We start from the raw sequence: 24,010 nt of genomic DNA on the forward strand, positions 1-24,010 counted from the left end.
GCATGGAAAAGAATATAAATACAAGGATCCATACATGCAACTTTAAATTATATTTAAGGTTGTATCTCTTATACTGTAGATGAATAATTTAGATAGACAATTTTTTTTAACTCTGCTAGAAAATAACACACATACCAAGATTCAGAAAGGACCTGGAGTTATTTGACTGAACAGAGTCTGCAGGCTTGTTTGGTGGGGAAGAATTACAGATACCTAGAATCAAAAGAAAAAATGTAAGGGAAGGAACAGAGGCAGATTCAGATTAGTGTTGTAATTGTTGAGATTAAATATTTCCTCCAAAATAATTAATACTACCAAATAAACATATCACTAGGAAATGTAACAAAATATAGATGCTTATAAATGGGTTGGCACTATAATCTTCTCATTTTTGTGTGCATATTTTTTTAAAAGGTTTCTTTTCTTTGCAACCGATTATATAGTAAAGCCCAACTCTAAAGAGAATCGCCAGAGGTTTTCGGAATAGGATCCATTATATTGTGAATCAACTTTTTGGGGGATTCACATTTTGGCTTTCAACTTCATCTTACTTTGCACTCTGACCACTCTGAGTACACTTGTAAATCATTTGTACTCTGCATTAGCTCATCCTTCGCAAGTCTGTGATTTTTCTCACACCATCCTCTACTCCTGGAATATCTTTTTTCAATTTCCAGCCTACTTTTTTCCCATTGTAGATGATTCTAGTTAGGCCCAGAATCTCCCAAAAGCATTGTTATGTTGCTTTGTTTTGCTATTTTAGCTACTTAGAGGTAGGCTTAAAAATATATTTCTCTTCCTAGCACCTTAATATATTCATGTATCAGTTTCTGCCGATTTTTGAAAACAATCCATTGAAAACATGGTCTACATTTTGCATGTGCACTGTCTAGCAGGGAAAAAAGATGATTTCAGGTTTGTATGAACTTTATAAAAACAGCATATAATTGGGGAGAAATTATTAAATATTCACCCTTTTTTTGACTTGCAGCATTTTCAGAATACAATGTGGGGACTGCATATATATGTTTATATACACTAGGATTCTAGAAATACCTCCTCCTTCCTGGAGGTACTTGAGGGTGAATCACTGGAGTACATAGTGAATTTCAATCAGGTTCAATTAAAATATATGTTTATTGAATACTTAACTATGTGACAAGCATTGGACTAGGCACTGAGAATAGAGACATAAATAAGAGGTGGGTGAAGGTGAGAAAGTTCAGGAGATATCATCTCTATACTGCATATGAGCTGAGAGTTGTACACATCCCTTAGAAAGAAAACAGTTGTCCCAAAAGGGAATATTGGTTTTGTACAACAGGAGACAAAGATTCTGTGTGTGTGTGTGTGTGTGTGTGTGTGTGTGTGTATCAGAGGGAACTGCTATTTTGCATATTGTCATAGATTTTTTTTACAAAATAGCAATGCTGTATGGTTGAACCTAATATAAGTACTTAGTTTTGTTATTAAGTTATTACATAAACAGGACCGATTATCCTGCAATTTACTTTTCTCATTTAATGAAATGTCTTGGTTTTTTTTCTATGGCAGCTTCAGTAGAACTATATTATATCATAGTTATTTTTATGCTGCCTACCTAGCGTTAATTCCTTCTTCTTCTGATGCTACAACTTGAATTTTCCTTTAGGAAACCACCCCTCCCCGATTTTCAGCTCCCATACTTCTGGTGTAGCTGTTCTACTCTTAGATCAAGGAACTGCCTTGTGACTAGAGCTGATTTTCAGTTGGTACATTGCCAGGGTCACAAGTTGTTTAGGTGTGACCTCATTTCTTATTGGTCAGTGTCTGTGTGTAACAATTGTTAATTAGGTATGACAGTGTCCTGCTTAATCAGAGCATTGAAGATACTAGTAATAATTGGTTGAGGGATGGGCAAATGAACCAAGCCAAGACAATGAGGCCCAATCAGCACTAGTCATCAGACTGTTGCTTGAGCAACCAGGAAAGAGCTCATTTTTTCCATCATAAGCCTCAAACTACATGGTAAAAGCCTGCCTATGAATGAGCTAATGCAGAGTAGAACAAAACCAGGAGATATGGAATGAGATATTAGGTCCTGATTACATCATTTGAACTCTTGGTTACAGGCCAATAAATTCCCATTTTTCTGCTTAAGCTAGCTTAAGTTAGGTTTTCTGTCACTTGCAACTGAAGGATTTCTGAGCAATTAAAGTTTCCCATCAAAAGCAGGCATAAGGCATCATAGTTGGCAGCTTTAACTTTTGTCATCCTATAATTCATTCTCCATATAGCAGCGAGAATGCTGTTTTTAAAAAACAGATCATGTAACTGCCTAAAACTCTTCTATGACTTCCCATTGCGCTTAGAATAAACTCTAACTACTTAACGTGACCCATAAGGATCTAATCAGCCACACCTTAACCCTCTCGCCTCTTTAATTAATACCCTGCAGCTATGGTGGCTTCCTTTGAGTTCCTACAACACATCAAACTCAGATCTCAGAGCTTTTGTATATGCTGTTGCCTCTCTCTGGAATGCTTTTCTCCCTGCTCTTCTGGCTGGCTCCTCCTTCATGGTTCAGATTTAACATCACTTTCTTAGAAAGGGCTTCCTGGACTATTCATTCTAAAATAGATTCCCTTTGTTATTCCCTCTCATAATTACCTTCTTGGTTTCCTGCGTATCATTTATCACAATGTGTTATTATGTATGTGTGAATTTATTTGTTTAATGTCTGAATCCCTCACTAGACTTAAGTTCCACAAAGGCAGAGCTGAAAATCTGTTCTGTTCACCATCATATACCCAGTGCCTTGCAGAATGCCTGGCACATAGTAGGCACTCAGTGAATATTCAGTGAATGAATGAATGAATGAATGAAAGACGCTAAGATTAGATGCTAGCTTAAAACAAAAGATGAAGAATCCTAATTTCATTAAAGGAGGACCAGATTTAACTACAGACCAGTAAGTGATCCAGGCTAAAGGGAGAACATGTGGAATTCGGGAGTCATGAACCATCTGGAAGGGCAAGAGGACGTGTATGCAAATATAGGCAGATAAGTCTAAAGCTTAAGAATCAGTTTTGGGGACCAGATATTGTTCTTCATTTAAGGACAAAAGACCAGAGGATGAAGGCAGGTGAGAAATAGAAATTAGCCTAGACCTCGAGAATGATCTGGAAGGTCTTACTTAGAAATAAGACTCAGGGTCTCTGAGAGTTCCACCATATCTCTAATCTATGCCAATCTAAATCTACCTGAAGTTTCTGTGTCTTTGTTTGATATCCCCAAGACCAGGTCGAGCTAGAGAAAGAAAGATTTTTTTTTTTGGCAGGGAAGGATTCGCCCTGAGCTAACATCTGTTGCCAATCTTCCTCTCTTTTTTTTCTTCTCTCTCCAAAGCCCTCCAGTACATGATTGTGTATCCTAGTTGTAAGTCCTTCTAGTTCCCTATGTGGGGTGCCACCACAGTATGGCAACTGACTCACGGATGTTGTGGCTCCGCGAGTGGGAAACCAACCTGGGCCACCGCAGTGGCGAGAGCACTGAACTTTAACCACTAGATCATCAGGGCTGGCCCAAGAAAGACTTTTATTTATTATTTTTTCTTTTGGTGAGGAAGATTGGCCCTGAGCTAACACCTGTTGCCAATCCTCTTTTTGCTTGAGGAAGATTAGCCCTGAGCTAACATCTATGCTAGTCTTCCCCTATTTTGTATGTGGGTCGCCTCCACAACATGGTTTGATGAGTGGTTTAGGTCCATGCCTGGGATCTGAACCCACAAACTCAGGCAGCCGAAGTGGAGTGTGCCGAACTTAACTGCTACGCCACCGGGCCAGCCCCGAGATTTTTTTTTAGAGAAAGAAAACTGGATGTTTCATAAACTAAGCTGATCAAACCAATCTTTAGTTGGCTATTGAAGTCACTCATTTCTTTGCTTTTGGCTGTTGTATTTCCCCTGTTTAATACTATAATTTCCTCTTGAATGTTTAAATTCTCTTTTGACTGACTTTAGAGGAAAGAGTATTTTCCAATCATACTTTAAGCCATGAAAGGTGAGAAATCAGTTCACTTGAGAGATCAGGTGTGGTGGCAATGAAAGCAGACTAGCACAAGTTTATGGATAGGGAGATAGAGTAAAAACTCAGAAGAAGAGTAAGATTCAGCTGTAAACCTTCTTACTTAGACAGTATCTTAAATCAAGTTTTCTCAGTGCTCTTTGTCCCTCCCTATAACCAGTAAAATACCAAGTAGCTGTTTGGTCCTTGATTACCCAAATGGATAAAATTTGTAAAAAGTATATCACCATGTTTCATATACTTTGTAGTTGTAAATAAGGATTTCTAAGATAATTCCCTACAGTTTCAGGAATCTTTGGGTTTTGTTTTCATGACAATATAGCAAAAATAGTAAGCAACAGACTTTTATTGCTAACAGTACTTAGTAAAAATGGAAATGTGTCAATACTTTGCTTATTTCATTAAATCAACACATTTGTTTCACAATATGCTTCACTATAACTATTTTCAAAGAAAATACATCTGAGGTTAGACTGTTGGAAATATTTGAATACACTTGTACGACAGCGTCTTAGGATGGGTAGAAAGTGCCAAACATACTATTATTCCTGTCTATTAAACAGAAACTTTCCCTCCCCTTACTCCCTACCCAATATTAGCATTGTGGAGCCCAGCACAGTACAAGGCCTGGGGTTGATTTTTCTGATCTGTAGGACCCTAAGGAGGCTCTATTTAGGAATAATATTGTTAATTTTTTACAGAGTGGTTATATAAGGAAAAATTATGTATTTGTGAAAGTAGCATATATATTCTAAAAAATACATATAAAGAAACTTACTCTTTTTCATGTTTCGCAAAATTTTCAAACTCTACAAAAATGAAGAAAGGAAAAATGTTAGTTTTTTTCTTGTCAAATCCAAAATACTTCAAGTAGAAATATAGACTCCAGTCAAAAGGATTAATTTCCTAGAAAAGAGCCATCAAAATGCACAAAATTATTTTTCGATCTTGTCCTTTTTAATTCAGTGCAAAATCCACACTTGATTTTATCTTGCTATTTTTCCCACCCGTGTAAGAATCATACTATGTGTTTAGATATAGTGCTGTCACAATATCAGGGGAAAAAGTAGAGTTCCTACTTCTCTTCTTTATTAGGACCATTCCAGAACCCACAATGGCTTCTGAAGGTAGCTGTGAGCCATAGCCATTCCCATTCTAGCCAAGAATTTTTGTCAATCATATTCTGTACTCAATTCGCTAAAATCCACTCCATATTGTTAGCCGTGCTACTTCCTTCTACCCCCTTTCAGCAAACCCATGTCCTCTGCCTCCTTTATAGTGGAGTCTAACTTATCTCTTCCAGGAACCTACTAGATTTCTTTTTTTTCTTCACATTTCCTCAGCATATGTGTTTTTAATCTGTTCCATGGTATTTTATTCTTCCTAATAATTTTCATGTTGTTTCTCATATAGGCAATCTATTCCAGTAGATTAACTGTACACTTTTCAAGGGCAAGTAGATATTCTTTATGACATTTCTACTTTCCTAACACCTAAAAGAAATGTATGTACTCTTCTATATAATAGATATTTAATAAATTCTTGTTTTTGAAAACTTTTATTTATATTTTAAAGAATAGATCATTTATTTATAATTCAAAATATTCTAGTAAAAATGCTCCCATCCTTTTCTCCAACTACCCAGTTTCTAATCTCCTCCACAGATAACCATTGTAGTTAGTTTCTTATGTATCCTTCCAGAGTTACTTATGAATATATAATACAAATATAGGTTGTATTTTGTCTCTTTTAAGCAAAAGTTAATAAATTATATATAAATATAAGAAAGTCCTCATTCTTTTTTTAGCTACATAGTATTCCATTGTATGCATATACCATGATTCATAATTTATTTAATCAGTTCCCCTAATGACTAACATTTATGTGGTTCCTAACTTGTCTGCTCTTATAAATAATCTGATTTAATTTTAATCTAATTTTCCATCTTAATGCTGGCCCTGGGGAGTGGAGGAGACACCTTCAGTAATGAAAAAGCCTCTGACATGTTTCCTAAAACTCCCATCTTCTTTACCTTACTCCTTGTGAAATTTTTTCCAGGAGTCTTCAATGTCTGTTTTGAAGATGTTGAATTTTCCATGGTATTAGGACAGCTAGTAGAATAAGTCTCTATAGATTGAGCCTGCATACCTAAAAAAAAAAAAAAAAGTTTATTGCATAGCTTCTTAAGCTTTCAGGTTATATGTAGGTATATGTTCAGTTATTCTTTTTTATTTTTATTTTTTTGGTGAGGAAGATTGGCCCTGAGCTAACATCCATTGCCAATCATCCTCTTTTTGCTGAGGAAGAGTAGCTCTGAGCTAATGTCCATGCCCATTGTCCTCCCTTTTGCACGTGGGACACTGCCACAGCATGGCTTGATGAATGGTGTGTCAGTCTGTGCCTGGGATTCGAACCTGCAAACCCTGGGCCGCCAAAGTGGAGTGCGTGACCACTACACCACTGGGCTGGCCCCTATGTTCAGTAATTCTTGGCTTGGCTTTTTTATGCATTATTTTTACAATACATTATGGGTTTTTTAAATATATTATTTTAATCTTATTTAAACATTGTACCTTCTCCATTTAGGTCCTACTTTATTGTTAACCTTTTTTTTTTCCCCAATGAGGAAGACTGGCCCTGAGCTAAAATCTGTAGCCAATCTTCCTCTTTTTGCTTGAGGAAGATTGTCCCTAAGCTAATATCTGTGCCAGTCTTCCTCTATTTTGTAAATGGGACACCACCACAGCATGGCTTGATGAGCAGTGTGTAGATCTGTGTCTGGGATCCAAACCTACGAACCCCCGGCCGCCAAAGCAGAACGTGCAAACTTAACCACTACACCACCAGGCTGGCCCCTATTGTTAACCTTTTAACAGTCTCATTTTTATAACTTTCTTGAGAGGAAAGTACTGCCACTTACAATCTTCATCAGCAAGAAAGAAGGATTCAGGGGTTCTTTCTGGGAGTGGAGGTGGCGGGGAAGAAGAACGATCTTGATGTAGATCTGTGATAAGAAGAGTATACAACAAAGCCAAAAAAAAAAAAAATCCGTCAATTAAAAATCATAAGTCAAGACCCCTTTTGGTTTTGTATAACTTTTCCAGTTTTTCAATATTAACCTACAACAACCGGGTAAATTATCTGAACAAAGATGAGCCTCAAGAACTTTGTTCTTCTAGCTCTTTAGCCAATGAGCCTAGGATCAATCAAAAACTTGTAGCTCACTTACAAAAGTATTCTTCCAAAGAAATTGAACCTGAATTTAATTAAGCTTCTAGTTCTAACTACCATTTTACAGAGAATCCTGGGAGTAGAGGAACATGTTAAATAAAACCATGAGGATACAAACAGCCAAATTCAGAATATTAGCAGTCTTTAGGACAAATGACCCATTCTCTTCTACAAATAAATGGCATGAGAAAATATAAAAAGGAAGGAGAACTGTCACAGATTTTAAAAGACCTGAGAAACATATAAACCTAATGCAATGTGTAGACTTTGTTTGAATCCAGATTCAAATAAACCAACTGTAAAAATACATTTTTGAGACAATTTGAGAAAGTTGAACAAAGTCTGGATATTAGATAATACTAAGGAATTACTGTTAATTTTATTGGTGTGATAATGCTATTAAGGTAGGTTTAAAATGTGTGTTTGAAAATTTCCATAATAAAGAATTTTAAATAATGGAGCTATTTTCCCATGATGTAAATCCTAAAGATACAAATGGTGTATAACATTCTCATTATACAGTGCTGAGTATAATTATATACTAATGTCTTTTGAAAATGAAAATGAAGTTAAGTGCTCGACTTTCATCTGTCTTTGGTCATTGGGTTTCTTAGGCCTTAGAATTTGTCTATAAAGTAAGTTGACTTGTTTATTTCTTATATGCTGGGTAATATGCAAAGTAAAGTACAATTCTTATTTCCAGCACCTGATACAATAACTGGCATATAGTAGGCACTTAATAAATATTTGACAACTACCCGGAAGTAGCCTATCATCTTCCAGTTTGCTGTTAAGTAATATTCTGAAAACTAAAGCTATATTTCAGTTAATGATATCCTGTCAAATATCTTCTTAAAATACCATTTTCATCTTAATACTCTCCTGAGGAAGAACCTACAGTGCCTATTACTTACTGCATTAAATCTAAATTCTTCTGCCTAGCTTTGTGTGTGTGTGTGATAAAATACACATAAAATTTGCTGTTAATGACATTTACTACAGTCATAGTGTTATGCAATATCACCACTGTCTAGTTCTAAAACATTTTCTTCACCCGTAAAGGGAAACTGCACACTCATTTAGCAGTCACTCCCCATTACCCCTAGATTAGATTGGCAACTGTGAATCTGCTTTCTGTCCATATAGATTTGCTTGTTCTGGATATTTCATCTGCCTAGCTTTTAAATCCTTCAGAATCTTCCCACATTTTATCTTTCAAAATTTATTTTCCATATTTCCCAAAATAGAACATGTATTGCAATTAATCTACTCACCATTCCTCTGTACTCATCATGCTCATTTCTACCTTTGAGTCACTGTTACCCTGATCTCTGCTCCTGGAATTCCCTTCTTTTTCCTCTGTCTGTCCATATGCTTAAATTTCTTCTACTCAGTGAAGCCTTTCCTAACCACTCCAGAGATACTTCCCTTTTTTCTAGATTCCTGGTGATTATAATCAATGACATACAGATTATCACTTAATGGTTGCAAGTGCCTATTAATTTTTTCTACCCAATTTGAATATAAGCATTAAGGAGTACCCTTTCTTATATATCCTGCCTATTCTGACACTGTATAAAGCACACAGAACTTGCTTAGGAAATGCTCATTTAATAGTTATATAATAAAAATTATAATAGATAACATTTAATGAAAGCTTATTATTTGACAACCACTATGCTAAAAACTTTATATGTGTTATCTTACTTCATCCTCACAAAAATCCTCTAAGAAAAGAGTTCTATTATCTTCATTTTATAAATGAGAAAAATCAATAAAGTATATAATATAACTGAGGTAATGCATTTTGATAACTATTGGTAGGCTGGGGATTTGAATTAAAGCCTATCTGACTCCAAAGCCTATGCTTTTTAACCTCTATGCTATATTACCGATGTGTGTATTTGAATAATATGTTAATATGAATAAATTAAGTAGGCAACTTAAGTTAATAAATTAAGGGAAACTACTACCTGTTCTAATTAATGTGAAGTACCTATCAGTGCCCAATAAGTGTTCGCCGTTGACGTTGTTATTCAATGTATAAAACAAGCAAAGCTCAGGAAAATACTGGAGAAGCAATGGCAAGTTTTAAGTGGCCAGAAATAAGTTTTTAGAATAACGCTGTTAACAATGGTAAAACCTATGAAGTAGAAATGCTGCAAAGTTGTAAGGGATTCTATTTGAAATAGTTTTTTTAAAGGATTATATGCCAAAGAGCAGAATTCTAAAATCCTGTCTTTACCTTGCCATTGGCAAAACAAAAATCCTAGCCTGGGAAAACCAGAAATAAATCAATAAATAGTAGAAGCTATTATGGGAACCATACCTTCTCCTGAGGTGAATTACTCTAAACCAAATGACCCATTCTTACAGTACAGATTCTTAGGGCTAAGTGTCATCTAACGCCAAAGGAAATATTTTACCTGGTTTGAGACTCCGGAGTTTTACACTCTGAAAAAAAGAAAGAAAGGAAAAGTGAAAGAAGAATATATATACAAATTTACAAACTCAAAGCAATAAGCAGCATTTGTGAAATTGTTTCATATACCTATAGAAATAATTATGAAATATTGACCCTGTTTTTCCTAATTTATGTATGTTGAATTATGAAAAGGCATCCTTAACTCTTAACAGTGATTTTTATATGTCATGGCAATTGGTCCTAAATTGATCCTTTTTTTGATTTATTTCCTTCCTACTCAAAACAAATTTAATTGGAGGTAAGTTGTTGACATTGAAGTTACTTCATGACATTGGAAAAGGAGTGATTGTTCTTTGCTCTGGGAGTCGTTAAGATAAAGACCAGGGCCGGCCCCGTGGCTTAGGGGTTAAGTGCGCGCGCTAGGCTACTGGCGGCCCAGGTTCGGATCCTGGCACGCACCGACTCACCGCTTCTCCGGCCATACTGAGGCTGCGTCCCACATACAGCAACTAGAAGGATGTGCAACTATGACATACAACTATCTACTGGGGCTTTGCGGAAAAAAAAGGAGGAGGATTGGCAATAGATCTTAGCTCAGAGCTGGTGTTCCTCAGCAAAAAGAGGAGGATTAGCATGGATGTTAGCTCAGGACTGATCTTCCTCACAAAAAAAAAAAAAAAAGAAGCTTTAAAAAAAAGATAAAGACCATTATATGTGTGCATATTATTAACAATAATAATAATTACTGGTAAATTAAAAGTGTAATTAAAAAGGTAGAGAATATTTGCCTACCAGCATTGCAGTTGTTAAGCACTTTTAAATATTTATTTAACTATTTTTCTGATCTCTGAAATTTTAAGATAGTTGGTTCATAGATTATATACAAATGCATGACAGATTGTTGAGAGTGTAGATTTTTCTTCCAGAAGCAGGGAACATTATTCCAAATGGTTTATCTTATATAATAATATGGACATCTGTCATTCAAAAAATTACTCTCTATAATATGTTATCACAGCTAACATGATACAGCCTACCAAATGACTACTCTGAACAAACTACCTACTTATGAAACATTTATTTTTGCCTTAGCTGTCCTTCAAGAATCAGCTCGAATGTTTCCTTTTTCACCAAGTCTTCCTTGATCACTTCCAACTTGAAGGGATCTCCCACACTTCTGAATCTCTTATCTTTCATATGGCACTGATTATATTTGCTTTGTTATAATAAATGTAGACAAAAATAGAGACTTGTGTACACATCCTATATCTCTGCTGCTAAACTGTAAGTTTCCCAAGGACAATAATTGTAGTCTTTTACATCTTTTTATCCCTCACATTCTCTAGCTCATTATTTTTTAAATAGTATCTCCTTAATATTTGTTGAGTGATAGGTGTTTAAAATTCAAGGAGTAGGACTATAGCCTGTTGAATTCAAATAAGTAGAGTCAGAAAAAAAGTTACTGACCTTGGTTGGTCTAAGTCTCACAGAGTCATCAAATTTCTTTGATTCAGATGTTCCACTCCATTCTAGTGATGTTCCAATTTTTACCTTTACAGCTGAGGATAAGGATTTGGGAACACTCAGTGGGAATTCTTCTGGAAGAAAGTAAGTGTGGTGCAGTTCTTAGGAGTGTTGTAATTCTTTTAGAAAGCAAATGTTACTCAGCCATAGCACACAGAATATTGAAAGGACCTTAGAAGTAATCTAGTTAATCCACAGTTTATTTTCCACTTACTGAGCTGTACTCACCAGCTTCCTCGACCACAATAAACGATTCAGGTGTCCGTTCAGGAAGTGGAGGGGGGATTTCGTCATCTATCCTTAGAGAAGTTGCTATCCAGAATGTCAGAAATATAATCACAATTTTTAATTAGAAAAATCCAAAGAAAATTCTCATATTCTAAGCTTTATATAAATTCCATCAAGCATAATTACAAGATTTAAGGTGATATCTGTTCACTCAAGGAAAAAGCTAAATAAATTCTCTCATCTTAAATTACAAACCCAGGAGGATTTTGCTGCTTCTTCAAAATTTATTATTTATTTTCAAAGCCCAGAAGTATTTTGATTAACTGAGTATCAGTTAATATAATATAAAACATTATATTAATTTAGAAAACTTTGGATTGTTTTCTACATAACTCTTTCCTTTTGTTTTATGTAGAATATACAATAAAGCCTCACGAAGCACTTTGACATGCTGAAGATTCAGTGATAGAGTAGGTGAAATCAAGATTTTAGTATCTCTTCTTCATTTTATAAGAATGAAGAATACGGATGTTTTTGCTTTTTACAAAACAATGGTATAACAGGGTTTTCTGTTTCTCTAGAAATATTCAGAATTTTTATAGAAAAATACAAATGCTATTTTAAGAAACTGCCACCAGATGGCACACATGTCAATGCTGCTACAATTCTTGAAGAAAAGGATTTGTTTTTTTAATGATTTTGATGCTCCAAGAAGTTTAAGGTATTATGAGTATCTAGAAAAATAAAATTCCTTTAAATTGTAAAATAAGGTACAAGTATATAAAATAATCAAAGAAGGAGCTAGATCCAGATAAAATATTTTTGTAACAAAGCTATGCATCTATCCCTTAAGAAACAGTAAATAATGTTATAGAACAAAAGCTTTCTCTACTTCCTATTCGGGTAGAATGTTCTTTATAAATTTCTGATGATCTTTCTCTTTGCTTTCCTTCATCTTCTTCCACATCAAACTATTATAATCACCTCTAACAGGATATTTACTTCTACTTTCAAACCACTCAGTAAAACAAAACGATACGCTTAATAAGCAAAAATCCAGAATTATAAAAGTGATAAATTATGAAAGTAAAGGTGTATATAAGATTAAAATCTCACACAGAATACTGAACACATAGTCTCATCTACTGTTGTTATAAAAGGACCGGAGGAAATCACTTCTGAGTGACCATGTGGTGCTGTTGATCAAATCTTTTCTGCTGTTCTTTTGGAAATTGCTTTTGCATGTTAAGGGTAAATTGTGGACCTTTGGTATACATTTCTAGGAATGAGGATTGCCTTCTTTAGAAGCACTCCTGCTGGCTTAGATTGTATACTAGATCTGACTGCTTCCACTGCTCCTTGTTTCTTGGAATATTACCTGTTTGTTTTTGCTATTTTCAACCTATCACATCATTAAAACACTCCTGGAATTTATTTCTTTGAGGAGGAGAAGGAAGTAGAGAAGGACAGGGGGAGAGTGAGAAGAAACCAAGTCTTCTATAGAAACAAAGTGAAATATAAAATGCCATACAAACTTAAAAATAACTTACCTATTGCTGCTGTCTCTTGGTTCAGTGGTGGGGGAAAATTGGTCGGAGGATTTAGTGCTAAAGGATCATGTGAATTGTAATAAGAAAAGAGGGTTGTAGAGGATGTTGGCAATGAACAACAAGGTAAAACAGTTCCATCTTTCTTCTCAGGTAAATCAAGAGACATCTTAGATCCAGCAATACTTGGAGACAATGATGAAAAATAAGGATCTTCTACTAAAGACATGTAAGAATATACCTTAGAAGCACTAGAGTCATGCTGCTTTGCATTAGAGGCATTACACGTTTGGTGCTTAGAGTCATATGGCGGTGAATAATTCAGTTCTGCTGAAGAAACATGCATCACTTTTTGAGCCTGCTCAAGACAAGAATTGTGCAGTTGAGATTCCAAATGAGGAAAATTTTCCTTGATGTCCAACTCTTTGGTGCCTCTCTGTTGTATCAATTCAAAGGGAGTTGATTTGGTCCTCATTATTGGCCCCTTTGAATTAAAATATCTTCCTGCTGCATTTACAGGTTTAGAATTAGGACATGTTCCAAACAAAATGGTGCTCAAGTCTAAACTTTGATGCTTCTGAAGAGGCTCCCCAGCTATTGGAAATGCCTTTGTCTCCCAATTCGCGAGTTTGTCAGCGTTTTTGTTACAACTACAGTTTAGCTCCAAAAAGTCAAAAGAACTGCTCTGTTTAGCAGGGTGCAAAACTAATGCACCCTTTTCACTTATTTCAGAAGTCTTGAGGTCAAAGGAAGCAACTTCTTCAGTTTTCCCCCGTATCTTTAGTTTGTTCTGTTGGTTCATTATTTTTGCTTCATTTATGCTGCTGAAACAAGAAAGAAAGTAATGATGATACTATACCACAAAAAGGCCTCTTCTCTTATCCTCTTCCCAGCATCACAATGAATTATAAGCATGAGATTTGCCTCCCAGACACAATTAGACAACATTTAGGTGGGTAAAATGGTACTCACTCTTTTGGTAACTTAGGAGAATAAGAGTCTGCTCCTAGAGTGGGATTTTGTTCAGGAAATGAATACTTTGCTTGAATCTTCAAGAGAAATAAGTAGGAGATTGTTTTTTAGTGAAGCGATGACAATGAGATATTTCAACATTCTTAAGGTTAAGAAGTTATTTTTCAGAAAATATAAAGATTTTACGTAATTGGTTAAACAGTAGATGAGTTTCAAAATATTGAACCCAGCGAGAGCTTGTTAACATACTGAGATCAAAAGGATCAGAATGAAAGATTAATAGTATTATAGAAACTAGAAAGGATGTGCTTATAGCATCATCTTTTCAAATGTGGGAGTTTTAAAATGTTCTTGGGGGTAACTTTATTCTCAAGAACACTCTACCTTCAGAAATTTCATCATCTCAACCCTTAATGTTAATAGGTGCTTATTAGGTCCTTATACTTGTTCTACTTTTTCCTTCCTTACTATGCTCCAGCTATTACTGGTTTTCTTGTCATTCCCTAAGCATACCAAACTCGTTTCCAATTCAAGGCTTTTACACTTACTATTTCCTCTGATTGAAATACTCTTGCTACAAATTTATATGGCTGGCTCCTTCTAAGTAATTATTCTCTACTTAAATGTCACCTGCATAAGGAAACCTTCCCTGACCACTCAATCTAACATCAAACTTCCACACATTGCCTAGCCACTCTCAATCTTTATTTTCTTCATAGCAATTATCATATTATGAAATTTGTTACTCTGGCTCATGGAATCTAAGATACCATAAATTGTAAAACATATCCTGATTTCAGCAATGTTTAAATGTAAAAAAAAAAAAGTCATCAGCAATTGCAAGATTCCACCTGTTATGGGTTTAATTGTGATTTTTAAAAAGATATGTTGAAATCTAACCCCTGATACTGTGAATGTGACCTTATTTGGAAATAGAGTCTTTTCAGAAGTAATTAGTTAAGATGAGATCATACTTGATTAGGGTGACTTGTGTCCTTGTAAAAAAGAGACTCAGAGACACATAGGGAGAATGTCATGTGATGATAGAGGCAGAGACTGGAGTAATGTGTCTGCAAGCCAAGGAACACCAAGAATTGCTGATAAACACCAGAAACTAGGAAGAGGCAAGGAAGATTCTTTCTCTAGAGCTATGAGAGAGACCATGGCCCTGCTGAAACACCTTGATTTTGGACTTCCTGCTTCCAGAACTCTGAGAAAATAAAATCTGTTGTTTTAAGCCCTCCTCAGTTTGTGGTACTTGTTACAGCAGGCCTGGTAAACTTTATAGAGACTTTACTACCCCAATTTCAATAATGGCTAGAACAATCAGACAGGATATCAATAAGGAAATAGAGGACAGACATGAACAACACTGTAAACCAATTAGACCTAACAGACACATGTAGAACACATCACCCAACAACATACACATTCTTCTCAAACATATGGAATATTCTTCATGACAGACTATATGTTAGGCCACAAAACAAGTCTTAATAAATTTTAAAAGATTGAAGTCATACAAAGTATCTTTTCCAATCATATTAGATTGAAACTGGAAATCAATAACAGAAGGAAAACTGGAAAATGCACAAATATGTGTAAATTAAACACTTTTAAACAACCAATGGGTCAAAGAGGAAATCACAACAGAAATTAGAAATACTTAAAAATGAATGAAAACACAGCATATCAAAATGAATGGGATATGGTGAGAGCAGTGCTCAGAGGGAAATTTATACCTGTAAATGCCTACATTAAAAAAGGAGAAATATCTCAAATCAGTAACTTAACTTGACATCTTAAGGAACTAGAAAAAGAGCAAACTAAACCCAAAGCTAGCAGGAGGGAAATGTTAAAGATTAGAACAAAGATAGAGACTAAGAAAACAATGGAGAAAATCAACAAAACCAAAGTTGATCCTTTGAAAAGATCAATAAAATTGACAAACCTTTAGCTAGATTGACTAAGGAAAAAAGAGAGAAGACTCAAATTACTAAAATCTCAAATTACAGAAATTAAAGTGGGGACATTACTACCAATTTTACAGAAATGAAAAGTATTATAAGAAAATAATGTAGGGGCCAGGCCCGTGGCTTAGCGGTTAAGTGCACGTGCTCTGCTGCTGGCAGCCCAGGTTCGGATCCCAGGTGCGCACCGACACACTGCTTCTCTGGCCATCCTGAGGCCACGTCCCATGTACAGCAACTAGAAGGATGTGCAGCTATGACATACAAGTATCTACTGGGGCTTTGGGGGGAAAATAAATAAATAAAATTAAAAAAAAAAAGAAAAATTCTTATTAAAAAAAAAAGAAAATAATGTAAACAAATTGTATAACCTAGATAATATGGACAAATTTCTAGAAACACATGATCAACCAAAACTGACTCAGGAAGAAATAGAAAATCTGAATAGACCTACGACTAGTAAGTAGACTGAATGAGTAATCAAAAGACCTCCCAGCAAAGAAAAGCCCAAGACCAGATGGCTTCATTGGTGAATTCTACCAAACATTTAAGGAAGAATTAACACCAATCCCCCACAAACTCTTCTAAAAAAGTGAATAGGAGGGAACACTTGCTAAGTTATTCTGTGAGGCCAGCATTACTCTGATACCAACGCCAGACAAAGATACTACAAGAAAAAGAAAGCTACAAACCAGTATCCTTTATGAATATTGATGCAAAAGTCCTCAACAAAATACCAGCAAACTGAATTCAGCAGCATATTAAAAGGAAAAACATGACACCATGACGAAGGGAGATTTATTCTCAGAATGCAAGGATGGTTCGACATACAAAAATCAATCACTGTAATGTAGCACATTAATAGAATGAAGGGAAAAAACCCCACATGATCATATCAATTGATGGAGAAAAAAAGCATTTGACAAAATTCATGATAAAGACACTCAACGAACTAGGAAGAACTAGGAATATAAGGGAACTTCCTTAACATGATAAAGACCATATATGAAAATCCCATAACTAAACAGTATACTCAATGGTGAAAGACTGAAATCTTTTCCCCGAAGATCAGGAATAAGACAAGGATGCTGACTTTTGCCACTTCTAAGCAACATAGTACTGGAAGTTCTAGCCAGAGCAATTAGGCAAGAAAAAAAATATAAAAGGTATTAAAATTGGAAAAGAATAAGTAAAATTATCTTTATTTGAAGATGATGGGATCTTATATGTCAAAAGATTCTGCAAAGAAAATGCTAGAGCTAATAAACGAATTCAGCAAAATTGCTCAATACAAAATCAACACACAAAAATCAGTTGCCTTTCTGTACACTAGCAAACAATCTGAAAAGAAAATTACGAAAATAATTCTATTTATATTAACATAAAAAATATTTAGGAATTAATTTAACCAAGGAGGTGAAAGACTTGTATACTGAAAACTACAAAACATTGCTGACAGAAATTAAATAAGACATAAATAAATGGAAAGACATTCTGTGTTTATGGAGTGGAAGACATAATATTGTTATGAAAACAGTATTACCCAAAATGTTCTACAGATTCAAGGCAACCCTATCAAAATCCCAATGATGTTTTTGCAGGAATAAAATTTTCATCCTAAAATTCATATGGAATCTCAAGGGACCCTGATTAGCCAAAATAATCTTTAAAAAGAAGAGCAAAGTTGGAGGACTCACGCTTCCTGATTTCAAAATGTGCTACAAAGCTACAGTAATAAAACAGTGTGATACTGGCCTAGGATAGCCATATAGACCAATGGAATAAAATAGAGAGCCTGGAAATTAACTCACACGGGTGGGTAGCTGATTTTCAATGAGGGTGCCAAGACCATTTGACAGAGAAAAGAGAGTCTTTTCAACAAATGGTGCTGGGAAAACTAGACATCCACGTGCGAAAGAATGAAGTTGAACCTTTACAGCATATACAAAATTTAACTCAAAATGGGTCATGTCTTATATACTTTGTATTCCTAATGCTGTGGAAACAGCAGGTCCTCAGTGAATATTTTAAAATTAATAATCCAAAATGGATATTAAAAATTAAACTAATATGTGTATGTTACATACACCCCAGAAGGTAAATCAGTAATTTTGTCTTCTTAAGGTTTGCTTAGAACCTAATACTTTGTGATTACACAGTAATTATTTGACTTAGCAATTTTTGTGATGAGATCAAAATAGCATATTCTAGAATGCTCAATATTTTTAATTGGAATTTGGTCAAATCATAATTGTTTTATACCTAATACCTTCAACTAAAAATATTTTGGATATTCTAAAATATTCTCAAAATTTGATGAGACATATGCAATCAAAATGAGGCTAGAGTAACGTGAAAAATCACATCAGTACTCAACTATGATTTCACTTTATAATTGTCACTCTCACTTTTAACTCACCATGCAACTGTCTAAAACATGGGAGCAGAATATACACTTGCCCTTTTGCTCACTCCTATTGTTTCTAAATTTAGCTGAAAATTGTATGCAATAGGTTAACCAAGAGATTAAAATACTTTAACTTAGAAAATTAATTAATGTGTCCTTCTCCACCGGAGATTTGCAGTGCAGGCCCATCCACACCTGATACTCCAATTTAGTTGTGATGATAAATAATAAGTTAAGTCCTGCAACTAATCCAAGATCCCTTGACCAAAATCAAATATGAAAAAAAAATTTACAAAATATCAAGTTTAAAGTTTACCTCTGTTCCAGAGTGTTTATCCCTGCTAACATCCATCTGTCTCTTAAATAGTTCTAATACAGCATTGTAGACCAGTTCATACTGTTCCTGAACAGCATCACAAACCAGAACAAATGAAAACAAACAAAAACCTTGATGAACTACAGAACCAGATTTCAGGAATATGAACACCAATCAAATCCTAGAGTAGCAGACCTGAAAAGACCATCAACATTAGTTTAATTACAATGCCTTATGTTTGTGTAGCCCATTTCAGATTTCAGAGCACTTTTAGACTGCCAGCAAAAGCTAAATATTTGATCTACTTCTTGCTAATATGTAAGGACCTTGCAGCATGTTTTTTTATGTTCTAATCCCACTTTCTTACTTATCTTTCCCTCCACTGTCATCCCTCTAATTCTGTTTCCTTGTTCACATTTAAAAAAATTTATTTCATCCTGGATGCATTTTTTTGTAAGCCACTTTCATCTTTTCTGGAGAAAGGTAGATTGTGGTTGATGGGTAGATAGATAACCTCAATATGTATTATTTAACTTGCCTCACAATCTATAAGGTAGCTAGGCTATTATCTCTGTTTGCAATTTGCAAGGTCATTCAGAAGTAATGTCTAGGACTTGGGTTAGCACCTGAATCTTCTGACTGTTAGTTTAGTGCACTTAGATCAAGCTGCTGAAATTCTGACCTAACAAAGATACCAAAGAAAAGTAGACTGCTGAATAGAGTTTGTGGTTATAAAAGGATTTCACCGTAGAGAAATGAGACCTCTACAATTACAAGGTTTATGGGTTTTCACTACTCCGTTTTTGCCTCTGTACCTGCTCAAGCACTTGATTTTGGGTCTACTTTTCATCTGAATGACCTATGCAGGGTTTTCCCTGACACTACACAATCTTGTATAAATATAGTACAACTTTTTGCAAAGATAATTTTAAAAGGAGAACAGTGCAGAGCCTGTGTTACCCAACACAGCCATTGGTACACTCTTTAATTTTTTTAAGAAGAGAGAAAAATCAGACAGGAAGCACTCATCTGGTTACAGTGCTATTTTCTGGTTAGTGTCAGAAAAATCAGCTGCAATTGGTAAGATATTTGTTCAGCTAGTTGTTGATAATGCCAAAATATGAAGGCTAACTTAAAATTGTTTCAGCTGTCTTCCACCTCTTAAAAGTAGGCCTGAAATGGACTTTTTCTGAAATGGGGTGTAGTCTTATTTATTGATTCAGTATTACAATTTAATATTATACAACTAGGTTGCACACTTCCTGGAGTCTTTGTATATTTACATGGATCAGCCTTCTTTTAAGTCTGACAGCACTAAACCAGCGAATGCTTTGATTTCACATAAACTTTCCCCCGCACAGGTTGAATATAGAAAACACCTACAGTCAACACACGAAAAAAATTATTTTTTTCCACTAGCTATTAGTGGAAAACCTATGTGGGCCAAACAGAAGGTTTATATTTTAAAAACTCTTCATTTTTTCTCCTCAGTTCACAACTTATAGATGAAAATATCTGAAGTACTATTGTCAGTGGTTTTACCTCTAAACCTATGTGCAAGTTTATTTGTAAGTGCTTTAAACACGTTAGGGTCTTGCTATTTAAGCAGTAAAAAGTAGTTCTAACAAATTATGCAAAAGTGTCTGTTACCTAATAAATATCAATAAATTTTTGGTGAATGAGTGAATGGGTGAATGCTATACTCTATCTTAAAGATGGAGACCATTTAGAAATGTTGGTAAAATTATTGGTGTAGAAATATGGGTGAAATTCATATTGTAGAGGGTGAGAGATTTGGGCTGGGAATGTTTCACCTAGGTAGTATAACTTGAGCTGGAGAGGAGAGGAGCAAATAGGGGAAGAGCATTCCTAATGGAGTGAACAAGTATGAGCAATTTCGGATGGTTTAAAATATTGTGATACATATGTGATCATATATATAGTATGATTGTAATTATGTTTTTTAAAAATATGTATACAGTAAGGTCCAGGAGAGACTATAGAAAAATACTAACAGTGGCTACCTCTATCTAGGTAATAGGATTATGGTTGATTTTATTTTTATTTTTCATTATTTCCTAAAATGAGCATATGCTCAAATGGAGACTGCACTCTCCAGATTATGTTACCACCTCCTGAAGTAAAAATTACAAATCTCTGATTTTCTATGGTTTCAGAAATGAATTACTACTACAAAATTTCAAGTTAACCTGACCCAGATATTTCTTTCTAAGTCAAACAGCTTGTTACATTTTTTTCAACTTCTTTTGTAAGAAATATTATATTGGCTTCTTAATATTTTCTGAACAGACAATAAAATGTAAGGAGTGAAAGGAATTTGACCCAGGGCAAGGGATACTGGAAAAATACTGGGATATTCAGAGTTAGAGGAAATGGGAAGGAACTAATACACTTAATAGTAAATTGGTTTTATAGCTAAGCAGTCAGCTGTTTTGGGATGCCTTAGAATTAAACAGAAAGATGGAAGAAGACTTAGACACATGTTGTGATCCATTCACCATAGTCCATACCTTAGTTTGAACTAATGAAGTCCTCTGTGTTCGCATTTCCTGGATCAAACTAAAAACACTGAAGTTCTCAGGAATTATCTATCAAATAAAAGGAAGAAATATCTTACTCTTTTATTCCTATCTTTGTTAATAAATTATTGCCACTCTCTCATAGTCTAGTTAATTCCATGGTATCTGCTCTCCTAACATGGAATAATATCAGAAAAAGAACACATTTTTAAAACTAATGAGGTGTCTCATCATTTGCTCTGTGATTTAGAGCCTGGGGTTTTCCCTAGAAAAGATTGAAGAAACTCTTCAGAATGATTTCACATAGGGTGACCAAATGTCTGAAGTTAAAGATATAATGAGGGAGAAGGCTCAGTAAATCATGTATGAGAGTTTTATGAAATAAAAGAAGTTGGCAGATAGGTCTAAAGCCCATATTTTAAATTTCCCGTTTCCTATTAGACTTTAAAAAAATGATTTATAGATTGGAACACAAAGTTTGATTGTGGTTAATTGAGTCCATCTAAAGCAATTTGGGTAAAGGAAGGTAACTATGTAATTTAGGGCAGTGGTTCTCAAACTATAGCATGCATCTGAAGCCCCTGGAGAGCTTGCTGGGCCCCACCTGCAGAGTGTCTGCTTCAGTCAATCTGAGGTGGGGCCCAAGAATTTGCATTTCTAACAGTTTGTCGTGTTATTCTGATGCTGCTTGTCTGGGGACCACACTTTGAGAACGACAACTTAGGAACTAACCTAATCATCTGACAAAGTGAGTCTACAAATGAATATTCTAGAAAAGATGAATCATGGAAATAGATATTTTGAAAAACCAAACAGTTCCTAAGTCTACAAGTAGCAGAGTAAGAAAATGGGAAATGCCTGCTGAGAGAAACTCACCCCATCTTTTAGCAACATCCATGTATAATCAATAGCACAGATAACACCAGTCCTTCCACAACCGGCACTGAAATGAAAGGTCACAGTAGCAGGTAGGTTGCAGAGAGTGAATCATTGACAGTAGCTGGAAAATTTCACCAACAGATTTGAGGAAGAAGAAACTCGGAGGTAATGAAACTTTCTAAACTCTACCATTTCCCGGAGCATGTTTGTCAGTTGCCACATGCCACTCTGAGCCTTAGGACAGATCCTAGGGAACTTCTCACAGCAAGAGTCTCTAGAGCTATACTGTTCACAAGCAACTTATCAGAAAAATATTAATTTAATGCTCAGGTTGAATTTATTATAGTTTATTTCTGCAATTGACCTTTCTCTTTCAGCCACTCTCATTTCTAAGCTTCATTCCTTTCTGATCAACTGGAAGAAGTGAGGCTAGGATCAGGAGCCTACATCCTAAGTGCTCATAACACCTTAAATTCCAACAAAGTTAGTCTTGTCTCAGTTACAGCAGAAATCCTGGCCAGACTGTAACATTTGTTTGTTCTGGGTAGAAGGTTCACGCAACAGCATCATACCTGCAGTGAATGCATATGGGAACACTGTCTTCCCCTTGGTAAAAATGCACATCCCAGATGAGCTCAAGAATAGGGTCTATAGATGAAGGCACATCGTGGTCTGGCCAATTCTTGTAATGGAACTGGTAGATAGTTCGAGTTTCCTGTAAAAAATAGCCAGAATAAGAGGAGAGTTCAAGGTTAGGACTTCATCTCATTCTATTGCAAGATTACTCTGACCAAATAGCATCTATATCTTTTTTGCAATTTATGCTGCTTTCTTCCCTATAGACCACTGGTGACCATGTGCCTTCTAAGAACAATTTAAAGTGATCTCAGATCACTTACTATTGGCCTGTCCTTATCTGCCCCACTCACAAAAAGAGGTAGATATGAAGATAGTCAAAAACAGAGCTTCCCAACTGGTGTGCTTCAAATGGGTCACAGGCATGCTGATATATTAAATCTTTTTGCCTTAGAGAGACTTGGCAGCCTGAACTCTCAAGTTGATTCCCAGCCTCTGTTCACTGTACAGCCTCTATTTACTCTGCAAATATTATAGTTTTATACGTGTGCCGTGATGTGAAATAGATTGGGGAGCACAGATTACACCAATGATCTCTTTTGAATATAAAGATTTATCCAGAACATCAAAGGCCCCACCACTCCCCATTGTCTTATGCCCAGCCTGAGTCACATACATATACATTTACCTGTCTGATCTCTGTAGGCTTGTGAATTTACTGTTCCTGTTCTATACTTACACTGTTGAACTTGGCTTTTAGAGTCCTGATTATATAATCAGATTTTCTATTTTCAGCTTCCTAAGAAGTAAATTAAAATATTAGTTGTTTCAAAGACTGATAACCCTATAAAGTAGATCCTGGAGCATTTGCTTAGCCGTAATGGAAACGGGCATCATACTTACACAGGATATGGAGAAAGGGCCAAGTTGGAGTTGTGTCTCTCCTGGCTCAGCCCAGTAGCGCTCACACTTTTTCTGTTGCAAAAGCAGAATGTAGTGATTTCCCTCCATATATTCTAGTCTCTTCTGGGTAACAAAACCCCTCCCTCATTCAGAAGCAAATTTAGCTCTGTGTCCTTCAGCTTAGGTTAGGAAATCCTAACCCCCTTGGGCTTCAACCCCAACATCATAGTCTGGAATCTCCAAGGATGGGGAAACAAACATTAAAGGATATGTAAATTACAGACTTCCTAGAAGTCTGAATAAGTATAAATAAAGATCTGACATTTTCAGTATTTCAAAAGGATTAACAAAAATCATATGTCCACTAAAAGCTGCACGAGCTTATTGAAATACCAAATTGCCTTGGTTTTAACTGGAATTATATTAAC

At 35.3% G+C, this 24,010-nt stretch overlaps 1 protein-coding gene across 1 annotated transcript in view; it reads right to left on the reverse strand.

The window, feature by feature from the left end:
* The window catches only part of PTPN22 (protein tyrosine phosphatase non-receptor type 22), a 46,087-nt gene that overhangs the window by 4,273 nt on the left and 17,804 nt on the right, over positions 1–24,010 (reverse strand). The window contains exons 6-20 of the mRNA XM_058538834.1: positions 23,583–23,654; positions 23,419–23,478; positions 22,676–22,818; positions 22,101–22,167; positions 21,216–21,293; positions 18,685–18,771; positions 13,992–14,068; positions 13,023–13,843; positions 11,473–11,556; positions 11,188–11,318; positions 9,722–9,749; positions 6,985–7,068; positions 6,097–6,212; positions 4,843–4,873; positions 136–213 (exon numbers count right to left, since the gene is read on the reverse strand). Of these exons, the coding sequence (XP_058394817.1) occupies positions 136–213; positions 4,843–4,873; positions 6,097–6,212; positions 6,985–7,068; positions 9,722–9,749; positions 11,188–11,318; positions 11,473–11,556; positions 13,023–13,843; positions 13,992–14,068; positions 18,685–18,771; positions 21,216–21,293; positions 22,101–22,167; positions 22,676–22,818; positions 23,419–23,478; positions 23,583–23,654 (1,957 nt within the window). The remainder of the gene's footprint in view (positions 1–135; positions 214–4,842; positions 4,874–6,096; positions 6,213–6,984; positions 7,069–9,721; positions 9,750–11,187; positions 11,319–11,472; positions 11,557–13,022; positions 13,844–13,991; positions 14,069–18,684; positions 18,772–21,215; positions 21,294–22,100; positions 22,168–22,675; positions 22,819–23,418; positions 23,479–23,582; positions 23,655–24,010) is intronic.

The sequence above is a fragment of the Diceros bicornis genome, chromosome 4 (assembly GCF_020826845.1).
Source record: "Diceros bicornis minor isolate mBicDic1 chromosome 4, mDicBic1.mat.cur, whole genome shotgun sequence".
NCBI lineage: Eukaryota > Metazoa > Chordata > Mammalia > Perissodactyla > Rhinocerotidae > Diceros > Diceros bicornis.